At 36.4% G+C, this 16,740-nt stretch overlaps 1 protein-coding gene across 1 annotated transcript in view; it reads right to left on the bottom strand.

Moving 5' to 3' along the window:
* The window catches only part of slc45a2 (solute carrier family 45 member 2), a 28,356-nt gene extending 16,450 nt beyond the window's left edge, over window positions 1-11,906 (bottom strand). Inside the window, exons 1-2 of the mRNA XM_032570954.1 lie at window positions 11,205-11,906; window positions 4,913-5,089 (exon numbers count right to left, since the gene is read on the bottom strand). Of these exons, the coding sequence (XP_032426845.1) occupies window positions 4,913-5,089; window positions 11,205-11,676 (649 nt within the window). The 5' untranslated portion in view covers window positions 11,677-11,906. The remainder of the gene's footprint in view (window positions 1-4,912; window positions 5,090-11,204) is intronic.
* Window positions 11,907-16,740: the final 4,834 nt, after the last annotated feature.

Raw genomic sequence — 16,740 nt, 5'->3', positions numbered from 1 at the left:
AAACACTTCACATACCTGCACTACGCACAGAGTGAATTATGTAACAAATGTGTTCTGATTGGCTCTCTGATTCAAATGACTGCTTTTGAATACTTTGAAGTGCAGTCTTCTCCAGCCAGTACAAATGTAATGAGGCCATTTTTCGACATTTAAGAAAAAGGCAGCTTTAGTATTAACCACTTCAGGTTTAAGGCTTTAGTTTCTTCTGCTTGACTGGATGATTGATCTCCTCTCAACTTCATGATCTCTGTTTATGTTCTGGATCATTGCCAGAAGTTTAGAGATTTTCCTTTTTTTCCTTTCAGCAGAAGCTGTGAGCTTTTTGTCCCCCGCAGCACCCCACAACAGAGAATATTGGGGCCCTTGATGATACTGGAAAAGTTAGAAAGAGCAGCATATAAGAGAGGAAATATTTCATAGAGCCAAGAAGAAATTCTATACGTATCAAAAAGCAATTACATGGAAGTGGAAAAGCAATGAAAAATGGTTGCAGCAAGACTGATTGAAAACGTGATCAAATGACTCACATATATCCGTAAAGAAGAAAAAAAAAACATCTAAAGGCAACTTCAGAAAAAAAGAATAGACATAATAACATTCTGAAGGAATTTCCTTTCGCAAGGAATCTTCAGTCAGGTAATATCCATTATATCTTTTTCCAATTCAAAGCTCCTCTCATATCCTGAGTGCTCTCTCAAAATATACAGTCTCAGAGATGAGGCTGTCATACGGGGATTCAGTCCTCTTTCGGGTCATTTAACACAACATAATTTATAATGCCACAGCAGTGAATGACAAAAGTGATCAAAACATTGAAACAATTGGTCTGTGGCCAGTACACTTTGTTCTGTGATCAATCCTCAAAAAATCAATGAATAAAATACAAAACACTGAAATATACGGGTCAGCATCGGTAAGGATTTGGTCAATTATTTAATAGTGGGCCCAGAAGAACTCTAGAGAATACACCTACACTTTACATAAACGGGATATATTTTTCAATAAAAACATTTGAAAGTGAGATGTTTAAAACTGTCCTTTAGGACTTCTTTTTGCTACAGATCTCACAAAACATCTACCAACCCTGAAGCAGTAAAGTTTGGGGAAAATAACATTTCTGTCATTCTTAAACTTTTGTCCATGGCAGTACATGCTGCTGTTTGTCTGTAAAGGTCATAAGGCCACACCAGGCAATAAAATACAAATATTTCAAAGTAACACCAGCAATCAAGTCCCAAAATATCACACTTCCACTAAAGAGATAGTGTTTTTATTAGCTGTTCCATTTGAGGGATTTCTTAGACTCATTTAACTCAGGAAACATTTTTTTCCAGTTTGTTTTCAATGTTGAGCTTAAATGAAAGTACTGGTATTGTGTCAGAACATGTTAATAAGAGCTGCTGTATTGCTGTGCACATCGTTTTGATATCGTACTTAGTCATATAATCAGAGAAGAAGCCTATGTTTCTTGGGCCTTGATGTGACCCACTTCAGTTGTCTAAGCTCCCACTCATGTTTAATTAGACGCACCTGTTTCCAATTACAGTCCCTTCCTCTGTGTGTATTTAGCTAATGGGTTCTACTCAGGTTCCTTTTTCCTCTGATGTTTTTCAGTTATATTCAATGGTTGTCATTATATTTTTAAGAGTGGGTATATTACTTCCTAGGTAACTAACCTTTTGTGACCAGTAATAGTGACTGAACTGGGTAAAAACGATTGCTATCAGGTAGCGTTACTTCAGCTTTGCAGTAATTTATAAATTTCTTTAAGTTTGTTTTACACTGTACCCTAATATATCAGTGATCAATCAATTTGCCAAATTAGTATACCATCACATTCATGCATTTGTATGTGATGGGTATTTGTCGACACCCAAACTGTCTGCTTTGATTGCTCTTGTTGCTAGGACTCCATCTACAAATTTTATTAAAAAATGGCTGCCTACTCCAGCACAGCAGCGTCACCCTAATAGAAGCAAGGATGGGATAAGAAAAAAAACAAAAAAAAAACAAACAAAACAGAGAAGCTCACAATTTTTGCCCTTTCTTCCTAAAGCCTCACATTCCAGCAGTGGCACGGTGGGGTCTCGAGAGTCATGTGCCTGGCCTGTGTTTCTCTCAGCCCAGACCCATGACTGCAGCACATGATGAGCTCAGGGCCGGATTACTGCCTGACTCGCATGCTCAACGCCAGCCGGTGCTTGCTGGCAGCTGATTGTTCCGCTGATGCTCACACCAAACACATCATCTCACCCCACAGCTACCCCTCTAGAATTTGCTTGATCTTGTTTTACTTTTACGCAGGGTTTTGGAGGTGTCACTCAGGAAGTATTTTTGATGTTGTGGTGCTTCATAGATTTATGTGAAATGGCAAAATGTGTTCTGTCTCTAGGACGTATTTTGAGAATGAATCACGCCGTTTCTAGGGTCTATAATCCCTGCTGCATATTTGTCTTATTTCAACCAAAGTGATTTGCTGTTCAGTAAACTGAACTCAAATGTGACTGAGTTTGGATCAGAATAGATCTTACTGTTTTTTACAACATGGTGGTAGCATGAGGATTCTTTTATTATTTAGTTCAAACTAAACACAGGACAAACTGCAAGAGAAAACCTAAAGTGTTGTGGCTGGGGTGGAGTTCCCCTTCCAGCAGCACAGCCAACCTTAATATACATCCAGAGCTACATTGACAGAATGGTCTAGTCAAAGCCTAGACCTAAATCCACCAACAAATTTGTGGCAAGACTGGTGTTTTCTTTTCAATCTCACTGAGCTTGAACTATTATGCAATGATGAATGGAAGCAAATTTCTTAGTCTCTTAGATATGCAAAACTGGCAACCGTACCAGTGGTAAAAGGTCATTATCAAATTTTTGTGTGGAAAAATATCTTTTCCAAACAGTACTCTTCAGATTTGTATAATTTTCTCCCCAGTTTCTTTTCACCTCATAATTCCCCAAATTTTCTTTTAGCCCATGATGTAAAATCCTTTGAACTCACATTTAACTTTGGATTTGTAACATTTTGAAAAGGAAGAAAGACTCAAGGACATTCACACTTTTGCAAATGACTGTCATAAAAATAATCTATAGTACTTTTTTTCTCGTCTTCCGGACTGCTAATTTCAAAGCCCACTGGGGTTTCTACACTTTACCAAATCATCACTACAATATTTACCACATTTAAAGCAAAGGTTATGAGTTTAATTTCAGCTGGAAATGTGCCCCTAAACTTGCTGCACAGTGTAATGAAATGAGGTTAAATTAAATGTCACTGGCCCCCATCCTACAGTCAGAAATTGAAGAATATATCTCGGAGTAATTTTCTTAAAATTTGAGTTTATACTTTAAAGGTCTAAGATTGCCAAATCACAGACGTATTTCCCCGAATAAAAATGTAAAACCTCATTTTCCCTTCAAATGTGTATCCAAGTAGCCTAAAGTGAAAAGTGGAAGCATCCAGGATACGAAAGGGATGGATGCAACTGCAGCTCAAGTTGCCTCAGATTCTGCACACTTAATGGGACTGCAAGTCTTTAGAGAAAAAGCAAGACATCTGGAAATAAGTGGAAATCTGCAGGAAATCCACTTCTACCTGCCTCCCTGTTGCCTCACGTCGTTCAGCATGTTTCAGAGAACATTTGCAGTGAGTTATGTGGCTGTGTTTACCTGAGACGATGGGTACTTTTCTCTACCTGACAGCAGAAAGCAGGAAACTATTCATTCAAGCCCATCATGCTCACGACCTGAGAGAAATGTGCAGATAGAGATTCACAAAGAATCCAACCAAAATATGTGTCTGTGTGACTGTGTGGAGGACACACTACATAGAGCTTCAAAAGGCTTTCTATAACAGCCATCAACATCTTGTCTACAACAAGAAGTCATGGCTCGTTTTCACAAAGTATGCAAACAAAAAGAAGACTTTAAGTCTCACCGTGTCATTTCAGCAATGCATTCTGCTGATTTCTTACTATAGGTATTTAGTAACAATCACTTGAATTCAGAAAACTGTGAAAAACTGGCTCATCGATCTCTTGGTTAAGCTTGATGTATTTTAGAATAGAATAGAAATATCCTGTATTGCCCTTAAGGTTGGAAAATTCAGATGTAATAGGAGAGTCAAAGTATAATGGATGTTTGTTGATGTTTATTAGAAGTCTAAATGTAGATGTGCTTCTGTCTGTCCACATGCTTCTCAGAAACAACATAGAAAAATGCAAAACAAAGTGAATCTGCACCTAAAACACTCTTAAAGGCAGAGACGGTCGGAGAAAGGAGTAAGCAGAATCAGATTTATGGACACTGAATAGATGCTCCATTGTCAAGATTTAAAATATGAGCGACACCCATGATCTTCCCCACTTTATTTAAACAAAAAGTTCGGATCATTTAATTTCCCACCAGTCAGAGTAGCAACAACCTCTTGGATCAACCTTGAAGAATTTTTGATAACATTTAATGGGCAGAAAGAGTGGTGATATTGTCATTTAGCAAAAACTGTAATTTATCAAATCCCCGTTTAATGACTTTTGCCATTTGTTGCTGCCCACAAAATCAGCTAAAAAGCTCAGCCACTGCTTGACATTCCATTTCTGTGTTTACATTTTAGCTCCATTTGTTAAACAAAATTGTCATTAGTCACTGCTGCTCTGCCCATTCACAGCAGAAATCAAAAGCACGTTCTCCTGAATCACTGCCACGAATGCTCACACAGCCCAAATAGCCTCCAGAGTTGCATGAGTAATTCAGGAGGCTAAGATAACCCAAGAACATCTCACAGAACAAACTAGAACAAGCAAATGTTACAAAATACTTCCTCAGAAACAGAATAGATCAAGTTAAAATTCCCATAGGAAGCTGTGAGGGACACACTAAGACAAGAAACTGAGTGTGTGCAGATGTGAGATACCTGTGAACAGAGCATGGTAGTGCAGACCTCTCTCTTTGTCTGAATGTGAGCACACATCAAACAGGTAGGCCTTGATAGGGCCGTCAATAAAATCAGCAGCGAAGTCAAACAGCACGACCCCGAACATCACCACGACGATGGACCAGATGCTCTTCAATGACCTGTCACTGACCAGCGCTGCAAGAAACAAGAAAACAGCTCATCACCATTCACACACACATTAGCACAACTGAACTACAAATGAAGTCTACAAAAAATTCAAGTGCAATCACATAAATGACATTTAAGCAGAGAAATTAAACTGCAGAGAATTTCTATTCGGTCCCAGTCGTTCCTCCAATACATGATTTGTTGATCTTGCTGTCCTGATCCCTTGAAGATGTGTCTAAGGGTAAAAACTGAAGTTGCCCTTAGATTGACAGTCACGTAAATAGATTGGTGAAATTATTTAACCATCACCTTAAAGATCTGTCTAAAGTTAAGCCTTTTATTTCCACGTGTGAATTGGAAACTGTCATTCATCCGTTTACAACCTTCCGCTTGGATTACTGAGCTCTCTGTTACTAGGGTTTGACCTTGGCACTTTGTCACGCCTGCAAATGGTACAAAGAGCTGAAGCCCGATTTCTAACTGGAATTAAACATCTAGAAAATATGAGTGCATTAGGGTTACTCCAATGCTGGCTTCATTGCATTGGCTTCCAATTCAACTTAGAGTCTATTTTAAAATTCTTTTTCTGGTTTTTAAATCTCTAAATGCCTGTATATTTGCTATGCAAGTAAGGTATGGTATGATAAATATTGCTTAAATAATTGATCAGTTACTAACAAATTTTTAAAGCCAAAGTAACTATTTCAATCATTTGACAGTTTTTGGGCTATGCATGCATCAGTGATTATTGTCATGTAATCTTTACTTTTCTTGAACACCAATTGGGTTCTAATCAATACTATTAGTCAGTTCCTTTAAACTCCCAATATTAGTGTTTAAAACAAGGACATAATTGCAACACAAACAGCACCAGTGACCGTAAAACACACATTATTTGCAAATTATCATGTAACAAAGAACAACAAAGACTGTCTTAAGTTATTTTTGGCTTGTCTGCAACTCCACTGTAACTCCTGCTGCATTTGGTAAACTGCTTTAGTCATAGTTAAGACGAGTAAGGACCGCCTGCGGTGAGAAATTTTAGTATGGTTTCAAAGTTCCTCCCACAGAGCTGCCAAGTTTCATCTTCTCTGCTTGTGATGAAGAAAACGCCTCAATTCTTCCTATTTATGTAAATTTGATGCATATTGTCTTCAAAGACACCTGCTGACTGAAAATACTAGTCAAAATGTCACAAGTTCAAGCAGGAAGCATTTTTATACTTGCATATTCTGCTGTGAAGATAAATGGAAAAATAAAAGCTTAAAACCAAAGGAAAAAAATAATGCAAGAAAGTGGAGCAACGTGCGTTTACTTAAAGCCCAATAACTTAGCAGTGGCTAAGTTCTCTTGTCACACTTTTATTTGTGTTTACTACATGCTAGATAAAAATGCAACAACTTATCTCATGTTCACTCCTACATCTCAGTTACCTGTGGTTTCATATTATTGTTGCATTTCCCATGAAATATTACAAATTAATCACTCTTTGGTTTGGAAGCAATATCACAGCTCTGCAAAAATTAACATTTCAACAAATAAATAAATAAATGATGCTCATGGCTTAGCAACCTAACTTTAAAAACTAAACTTGTATTACATTACACATATTTTAAACTTTAACCCTTTGATGTAAAACATGGGTCAAAAGTGACCCGGCTGAGTTTTTATCTTCTATATCTTTGCAATAATTTAATTTCATCATTCAGTATTCAAGGTATTCCTCAATTAACTTGTTTTTGATCATCATACATCCTTAATTAATTTTTTCCTTTCTTACTTTTTGAACAAAAACCCTTTTTGTATCACTACCCTTCTAATGCACAAAATGGGTCAAAAACGACCCGCATTCATTTTCCAGGTTACTTCATGTATGGTTGAGTGTTTCTATGATATACTTTTGAAATAAATGAATTTTATCATTTACTTTTCCAGATATGCAGTAAATATCTTGTTTTTGTTTACCACAAATCATCATTTTTATTTTTTCTTTCTTAAGTTATGAACAAGCACAGTTTTTGTAATTCTACATGGACAATGGACAACTTTTTCACCAGTGTCCCTCTGGCTGAGAAGCTCCTCAAGAACAATCTGACCATCGTTGGGACTCTTCGCCAGAACAAGCCTGACATACCATCTATCATGAAGCCATCCAAATCACGGGAGCTTCATAGCTCGGAATTTGGATTCCATGGCAACATGACCATGGTGAGCTATGTGCAGAAGAAAGGAAAGGCTGTTGTCCTACTGAGCACCATGCATGATGACAAAGCAGTGGATAACAGCAGTCAGAAGAAGAAACCAGAAGTGATCCAGTACTACAATAAAACGAAAGGAGGAGTGGACACAATGGATCAAATGGTTAGCAACTACACATGTCTGCGGAGAACAAGGAGGTGGCCCATGATTCTCTGGTACAATATGCTGGATGTTGCCACACTCAATGCCTACACCAACTTCAGTGCACAACACCCTGATTATATGGGTGGTGCGAGTAATGCACGACGACTATTTATCAAGGAGATGGGCAAAGAGCTCGTCATGCCACATATGAAGAGGCGCATGGAGGGCACACCCAAACTCCAGAAGCATATTATTGAGGCAATGGGAAGGTGTGGGTTAAAAAAAGACACAGCCACCACTCAGCTACAAGAGGACATCAAACAGGAGGGCCAAAGGAAGAGGAAGAGGTGTGCGATCTGCCCAGTTTCGAAAGACAGAAAAGCCAGCAGCTGGTGTTCCCAGTGCACTAGGCCGGTGTGCAAGGAGCACAAAAAATTAGTGATCATTTGTGAGGCATGCAAAAATTGAGATGGCAGTTTGTGTTCTACTAATGTGTTCAGTTGTGTTTTATTTTGTTTGGTCACATTTCACCAGTTTACAGTTGTTCAACCACAGATAAAGTTCAGTTCAATAGCTGTTATCTGTTATCAGGATTTATGTGTATGTGTGATAAAATGACAAACGTGTTGCAAGTATTAAATAAATAACTGTTTGGCCCCATTCACTGCTAAAGTAATTACTTGAAACATTTTTTTTTATAGTATTAAGACATTTAATTTTAAATCACACTTGGATGACCCATGTATAGTAATATAAAAATTATTTTTGTTCATAAAGTAGGAAATAAAAAAATAAATTAATGATCTGTGGTAATTAAAAACAATATATTTAAAGAATACTTGGAATATTCAATCATAAAATGAATTGATTTCGAAACACAGAGCAAAGAAAAACTCAGTCAGCATGAAATAACATGGAAAATGAATGCGGGTCATTTTTGACCCATGTTGTGCATTAGAAGGGGTGTACATATGTTGTGCATCAAAGGGTTAAAAAAGTTTGTATGGAAACATTTATGATAATTTATATAAAAAAAAATAATCATTGCAGAAAAAATCATTCTGTCTCTAAGGATTATGAGAATAAATGATTTTTAAACAATCGTTTGAGATTTTTTTAAACATTTATTCTGTTTTTGAAAACACAAAAACAAACAAACAAAAAAAAGAATAATATTCTTAATGCGTCTTTGGCATTTGGATGGGATTAGAATTGGACAAGCATAACATTTCATTTTGAGAAGAACTCAAAAAAAAAACGTGGACTGAAATATTCTGCACTCTTAAAAAAACACTGCTTGTAAATCTTGTCTCTGATTCTTGTGGACAAACGCATTTGAACGAAAGCACAGCAGAAGAGCCAGGAGAAGAGAAGCTGGCACACAGTGGTGAGAGTGAATGTAGGGTTACAGCTGACCAGAGCTCAGTGTTAACACTCTGGAATCAGAAATGTTTTAAATAGCATCATCGTTGCTTCACAAATTCATTTATTTATTTATTTCGAGAGTGTGTCTTTTTAGGGCAGCAACCGAATAAGGTCTGTCACCATGGGAACTGCTACATGGAAAAAGGGACGTAAACTGGTTTAGAGAGGAATGTTCAGTGAGGAGACATTAATGTTTCTTCACTGAGACGTAGTTAACAATCTCTAACTTTCCTAATTCAATAAAAGCTTTAAGAGATAAAGTGATTTGCTTGTCTTTGCTTTTCCTGCTTATTAACTTTTTCATCTCCCTGTAGCTTCTTTCTAAGCTTTGGTCGGAGCGCTTCAATACAGGGATGTTCAAAAAAAAGAGAGAAAATCTGGTATTTCGAGATTGCTTTGAGTGTTTACACCACAATGAGAAAAAAAAAACACTGCGACTGAAGCTTGGACCTGCGTATTAAAGCAATAAAACACTAAAGAGTGTCTGAAAGGCAACAATTACAGCCTACTTTTCAGAAAAAAAAGTGAATCAGAGTTTCTTCTTTCTTAATCAAACAAGAACTAGGAGAAAGACGTCAACAAGGTTTAGACCTGTGATAATTAAACTGAGATCTGTCAGGTATTTTTGTTCTACATAAAAATCAACAAAATCTGTTAAGACCTGAAAAGAAGTGCACTGCAACAGAAATGACAAACCATAGTTTTTCTTTGTACTAATCAAAGTGGGAAAGAAATGCTGGCAATTATGAAGGCATTTTCTATCACTGAGAGAAACACGCAGATTTAATGAGCTTACCCAAACAACATAAGAAAAAGGTCATTCAAGGACAGAGAAAAAAACTGAAGACTTTTATCAAATAGAAAGGAAATAAACTCAAACCTCTTTCCAAGAATATATTACTTGTTCTATTACAACAAGCATTTTTCATATATATTCTTTTTTATTTGTGTATAATAAAAAAAAAAATTGGTCCTGGAGATACTTTTTAAAAGATATATCCGACTTTTAAAATGTATTTCTCAATGGGTGAGGGTCATTTTACCCAGAGATGTTAGACATCTGTGGCTTCGTTAGTTTCATGCTACACAATGTTAAGGAAAACAATTTAGGATTAAAATCAATTGAGACGTGAGAATTTTATGTATTTCTACATTTAAGCAATAAATAAAAATAAATTGACACCTTATGTAGACGGGCATGAACGAGTTTGTTTATGGATATGAAAGGAAAACAGGAAGGGAGGAAATGCAAATGCATGTGTATAACACTAGAGCAGAAATAGGTAGAAGGGCAAATTGACTCTGAGTCCTTTTAAACCACTGAAGTGATTTCTCTCTGGTGCTGGGACAATGTTTGAGCTATACAGTTCAGCCCTCTCTGATCTTATGGTAGCAATAAAGCCGAGCTGTCACACGGAAAAATAAGTGACATTCTCAGTAAACCAGTTTCTGTAGACAGCCTTTCAAGAAAATACAATTTATCCTCCTTTTCTATAAAATTAAGGTCACCAGTTATGTGTGGCAATCTTCTCGTGATCCTGCCTGGAGCCTTGCTGATTCCCAGAAAACATTTTTGGTTTTGCCCCTTCACATTAAATGATATTTTATCATCATATATCAGTTCCAGGGGACACCAGCTGAGCTCCTATAGCTACAGTCTCAATTTTAAAACAGGAGTGTCTTGGGGTCTTTTGCTCAAATATTTAAGTTTAGGTCAGCAAAGTGTTTTTTCTCAAAAGGTCAATAGTTAGAAGAAAAAGTCTGGATAAAAAAAAAAATGAGATAATTGACATGTGTGCAAAAATATTATCAACTGTTAAAGTAAAGATTGATGTTCCCAGTGAAGAAAAGTAAGAAAAAGTCAAATCTTCACAGGTAGCCACACATTACATTAGTTCTGCTTTATTCCACTTTTTAAAAAATAATGTATCAGTTTCTGTGTAAATGAATATCATCAAATTTTCTATGAAATTAAATAACCATCAGCAAGCCAATAAAGAAATTTTTCTCAGGTGTTTCAACATGATCATCTATGTTTTCTTTTTGTTTTGACACTGCAAAGTCGGACTTTCCAAGTTTCCATTAAGAAATACTTCAAGATGCCCGTTCATGTTTGCCCCAGGGTTAGCATTTGTTTGTTGCACACATGAAATGTAAAAGTTGCAGATAATAATAACTCATTAATCCTTCTAATTGTTCCAGTAGCACTTTAACATTTAAAACAGAGAAATGCATTGTTATTGGCTTTTGATTAACAGGTAACATTAAAGAAAAGGGCAAATTCCAAATGGCTCAATCGTCAGGTGATGTTATTAAAAGCTCCATCTTAACTCTGGAAAAGAATTCAAATGTACCAGACATCACCATCTCTCACCTGAAATGAAAGCATCTCCATTGAGGAACATGCTTATCCCTATCAGCATCATGATGCCAAGGACCAGGATGTAAGGCCTCCGCCGCCCCCAAGGGGAGCGACAGTAGTCGCTGGCCGAGCCGATAACAGGTTGCAGTAGGAAACCTAGGATGGGGCTGATCAACCACACGAGACTGTACAGACTGCGAGGAAGGCCCACGCTCAGCAGCACCGGAGTCACAAAGGCTGCCTCAACAGCGTAGCAAAACTCCCGACCAAACATCACGAGGCTGTGCAGGATAAGGCGACCTCGAGAGCGTCTGGGGGGCTCCACAATCCCAAACACGGCGCTCTCTCCGCTGGTCATGTAGTCCTCTTTGGAGCCAGGGTAGTCTGTGGTGTACTGCTGCAAAGATGTGGTGACGTGTTTGCCCGGCTCCGGGAGCTTGCAGGGTTGGGGCCTTACAGGCTGGTCCTCTGATAACATGGTCATTGTTGAGAGTAGTTACACAAATGTAGGAACACAAGTGAAGAAGACGAAGAAGAATCGTTAAAAGGTATCAAAGAAACGGCAAAAGTACAGGTCCTTGCTCTGGAGCTTTGCTAATCCTCCTCTCTATTGCATAGCTGAGCAATAAGTCCAAGATCCAGTTAGCATGACTTAACAAGTGGAAGGCTGTTCTGTTAACTGAGGGCAGAAAAGCGGGACCCAGGGAAGAAGGAGGAGAGAAGAGAGTGTTCTTGAGACATTAAGCTCCCCCCTCCCCACTTCTGTTTTAGTAGTAGTAAATACATCAGTCATGTGAGTGTGTGTATCATCATGTGCAGCAAGTGTACGGCCTTAATTTGGCTGGAAAGTCAAAAAAACACCAATCTGTTATGGACAAACTTCAATTGGGACTTTTCTTATCTTGGGTTTTGATTTTAGTAGGCAGGACTAAACATGAAGACAAAAACAACAAACGTCCCTGAAAAAAAATTATAGGATTGGAGAAACTTGACATGGAGCTTGGAACAAAGCATCACAGTGTGTAAGGCCAAAGTGCCTCACCCTTTTATTACTGCACACTGCCTGTTAGATGGCCAGTGCACATTTAATTTATCCAACCAATCTGCATGTGTTGTTATGTATTTCTGGTTATAAATACTGAAAATGAAGTAATGTAGCAATCAGCAGTTTAATAATCAAGTTATTGAATGTTTTCATCCTGTTACATTAACCTGCCTTGGTGTGTAAATAAAAAAATAGCCTTATCTAATTCAGATGACAGACTGTAAGACTCATGTTTAATAATTTGCACAGTCCTTCAGCTAAAGACCCATAGAAAACCCATACAATTTTAGTAATGACAGAAAGCGAGTTTTAAAATAGACAGTCTTCATGTTTAGCTTGTCATGTCTATTAAAATGGCAATAGCTCAACTTATTAACCAGCTAACACCACTTTGTTAGCTTGTGCTACTACATATGGTGCAGAACGAAAAAAGGGCATAATATTCAACACAGTACAAGTTGATATTCATATTTTTATATTTTGTCTGAGTCTATATATTAAAATAAATCAATGAGTGCTGATGCAATGTGTCGATGAACAAGACTTTCATTAGATCCCAGTGTACTTTAAAAAATAGAGGTAATTTGCTACCACTTGTGTAAAAACAGTAGAAATGAGGTCTTAATCCTTTTAGTGGCTAAAAACTATTGATTGGCTTTATCTGATGAAACTTTTATTATTATTATTAGGGAAATTTTACTTTCAGTTGATGCAATATTTTCTTTAGTTTGATATAATTGTTGCATTTCTCTTACTGGAGTTAGTTTAATAAAAAATACTTTCAATAACTTGTTAAATTTCAGGAGATAAATATCAAAATAAGCTTGTTCAACCCCAGATTGCATCTGTAAATAAATATAAAGTTTCGTTATAGCCTGGTCACAGTTTTTTATTTTCTACCTGCCTTTCCTCCATTTATATCCTTGCTGACATATTTTTATCTCATCCATTGTTTGCTGTGAATGACAAGAAATGTATTTTTTTCTCTTTGACATGTTCTTTTTGCGCTTGTTCTTAACAGGAGGAGAGTACCTTTTCCTGCATTTTCTATCATATTTATTAAGTTACTGCAAATCAAAAGTAACCTTAGACCCTATTGGAGAGGCTGTGTTAAACTTTTTAATTAAAATGTATCCTACCATGTCCAGAAGCAGCAGCATATCAATATTTTACAAAAAAGCTGAAAACATACTGAGAAAATCCATTTCTGTTTGCATAATGTTCCCTCAAAATAACAAGAACTGCTTGTTTTAGAAAAACAAATAAATGACCTTTAACTTTATTAAGTTCCCAGGAGCACATTTTGATCTAAGCACCCCTCCACACTCTTAAATAGGCTGTTTTCTCTATTACTTGTAATAAAGCATTTTTATTGCAAGTAATAAAAATAAAACTCATTTACTCATTTATTTGTGTGAATATTTCTACAACATCTATCTTATACAACAAGAACTGGACTACCTGCCAAGATGTTTACCCCAAAAACCTTATTACTCAGGAACATAACAATATTATAACAATAACAGCCTGTGTTGTAAGACAAGGTTTGCTATCTCCAAATCTTTTAAAGGTCTACAGCAATTACCCCACAGACAGTTATGAAGCAAACAAAAAAATGACACCAGAGAGAAAGAATTAACAAATAAAAAAATAAATCAGCACATAATCTCCTATTTTAAATTCATATCCAGGAAAAAAATACTCTTCATCTGACTGAGCTTATATCAGTTCTGTCCAAAGTGCAGTCAACTATATGCGGCCCCTGGACTGATTTTGTGCGTCCTGCAACAGCAGTTCAAGAATGATAAACATTTAGCCCAAAAGCCACGGTAGTTGATGCAACTGGGAGACTTTTTATAGTTTATTAGAACAGAACTGCTTCCCAAAATCTTAAATCTTCTTCCAAAAACAGAGTAAACACAAAGTAATTGTATTTTATTAATCGAGCTTTCTGCTTTTGCTTTGTAGTAAATAGAACCACATCTATCCAGGGACTTTTACTCTAAAGCAAACCTTAGTGCACCCAAATCTGCGTTTAATCATTGTTATTAACACTTAGAATGAACAAAAACGTAAAACAAATTGCACCTAGAGAATTGCATTATTAATTATTATTATTTGTAAAGTTGTCTTTCCTCTTTATACACAATGGTTGGCTTACTTCTCTTATTTATTTTTTTTGCCATTAAATAGTATAATATGGAGATTTAACAAATACCTAACAAAAGAGAACTAAAATATTTTAGTAAAAATAGTCAGGATCTCGACTAAAGATGAAAACAGCTACATAAAAATAAGATTTATTGAGCAACATTTATAAAAGAGTACCAGTAAATATGCCTTTCAGATTTTTGAACAACTCTAATTAAAGGGCAGTGTTGTAGCAGTCATATCTTTTTAACAAACATGAATAAACGGCTTTTATACTAAGAATCCCCTTTTCACACTTTATTGCAGAGGGAACGTTAGAACACAGTGCATTTGTGATTGTCAACAAGTGAGGAAAAACATCTCTTGCAAATTAGCTCACAAAGCAACAACTGATAAATGTTATCAGTACATCGACATTGTGTTAAATTAAAGCCAGTACAGAACAGTTTACATTTACATTTTTAAATATTTAGTCATTTGTACATTTCTCCTTCAGAATAAGTGCTTTGATACGCCTCATTTATTGAAGCCGAAACTGATTAAGTTATTATGCAAATGAGATTGGAGATAAAAAAAAAAGAAAAGCTTTTAATTGTTATCAAGAACCCAGTGTCCTTATCGGAGAAAACTAAATTCTCTCATATTAGCTTAAAAGGGAAAAACAATATTGCTGAGAGCAAATACACAGGTCAAAACACTGTACAAAGCTACAGCACGCATATTTGATAACCATGGAAGATGCTGAAACATATGTAGACTGTTAGTGGACATGATGTTTTATCAATTCTGCTGTTCAAAGCCCTACATGACATTTGTACTAAATTAGTCCCAGACTGTGTGGGAGCAAGCGGAAAATCAGAATGCTCGTTCACGACATGACATTAAGGAGGAAAAGATCCAATAATAAAGGAGCTTTCCTGTTCCTGTGGGAGATCTTCAGCCAGTCCTGAATCTGCGGCCAGACAGAAGTAATTTAGAGCCGAAATGGACCGTTCTAAGACTTTAATGACAGTGTTGTCAAGGTGGGAGGGTAAAGGTGAAAGTGAAAAGAGACCAGTGATTTTATTGGTATTATATTGTTCAGGATAGTTCTTGACTATATATGGTCAAGATGCCTCAGACAGCCATTATTTTAGCAGTAAATGGAGTTGAAGTGCACACATCGATGCTTATGTGCCAATTATAAGTTCCTTTATTTCGTATATAAAGAAAGCACACAAAATGTAGATATGGTAAATAACATATACCGTCATATACTGTATAATTACGAGAACAGTAATTTAAACACTACTACTAAAAAAAAACTAATCATGAAATAAACAAGAAACAATGGTGGTGAAGGCAAATAGCAACATGTTTACAACCAGGCCAGCTCATAAACTATCAAGACATGATGTCCGGATACCACAATAAAAGAATGTTCAATTATCCATGAAGGCAACTTTCAAAGAAAAGGTAAATGCTGTCATGGCCACAAAAGAAGACTAATTCCAGTTAAACGCCAATAAGGTTTTCCTGCCTTTATTAATTTTTTTCAAACTGCATTAGTGCGTTCGGTAGGTAAGTATGAAGTGCACTCTGCTGCAGAGTTTTCAGCACTAAATAGATGATACAGAAATGATTAACATTATTTCTAAGGAACATTTGTTTTTTCTATAACTTTTTCCAGATGGATGTTGGTGTAAGAAATATCTTATTTCTTGAAAACAGAGAGCTCTCTGGGGCCAACATCTCTCTATCTGAAGTGCACATGCAATTATGATTTACATTTTCTTCTTAAACAATGCAAAATGACTCATCTACATTGTTTTTAAACTCTTACACTCCAAACTGATTTCTTTCAACGATGGTTTCTAACTACTCCTTCATGAATGAACTCCTAATCTGCAGAATGTGTGAGTAATAGTAGTCAACAAATTCTCTCGCCCGAGTTCTGGATTTCTGAGGCTCCCCAAACACATCGTAGTTACTATCCCCATCTCAGCTGCTTCTCTAATAACAGATTGATCAATTATTCATTTAAAACATTTAGGATATTTTATTTTTACAATATTTTATCATTTGGTGAATTATAAGAGCAGTGGCTTACAATGAGGTTTATTAAGGGGTATCAGAGTACAGAGGTGTCACATGGCACACATTTTGTTTTTTTATGTAAAACATGTTGGACGAGGAATACTTTTACTTACAACTATGCAGTACATCGTGTTCTTCAATTACACAAAATTCCAATAAAAACCTGTGAGGTTTCCGGTTGCAGCATGACGATGTGTTGAGAAGGGGTTTGAATACTTTTGCAAGGCACAAGGCATTTCAAGCAATACACATAACTGTATTAATGTCCAGTAGTAG

This window comes from Xiphophorus hellerii, chromosome 8 (genome assembly GCF_003331165.1).
Source record: "Xiphophorus hellerii strain 12219 chromosome 8, Xiphophorus_hellerii-4.1, whole genome shotgun sequence".
Taxonomy (NCBI): Eukaryota; Metazoa; Chordata; class Actinopteri; order Cyprinodontiformes; family Poeciliidae; genus Xiphophorus; species Xiphophorus hellerii.
This window is presented reverse-complemented; position numbering and strand designations above follow the sequence as displayed.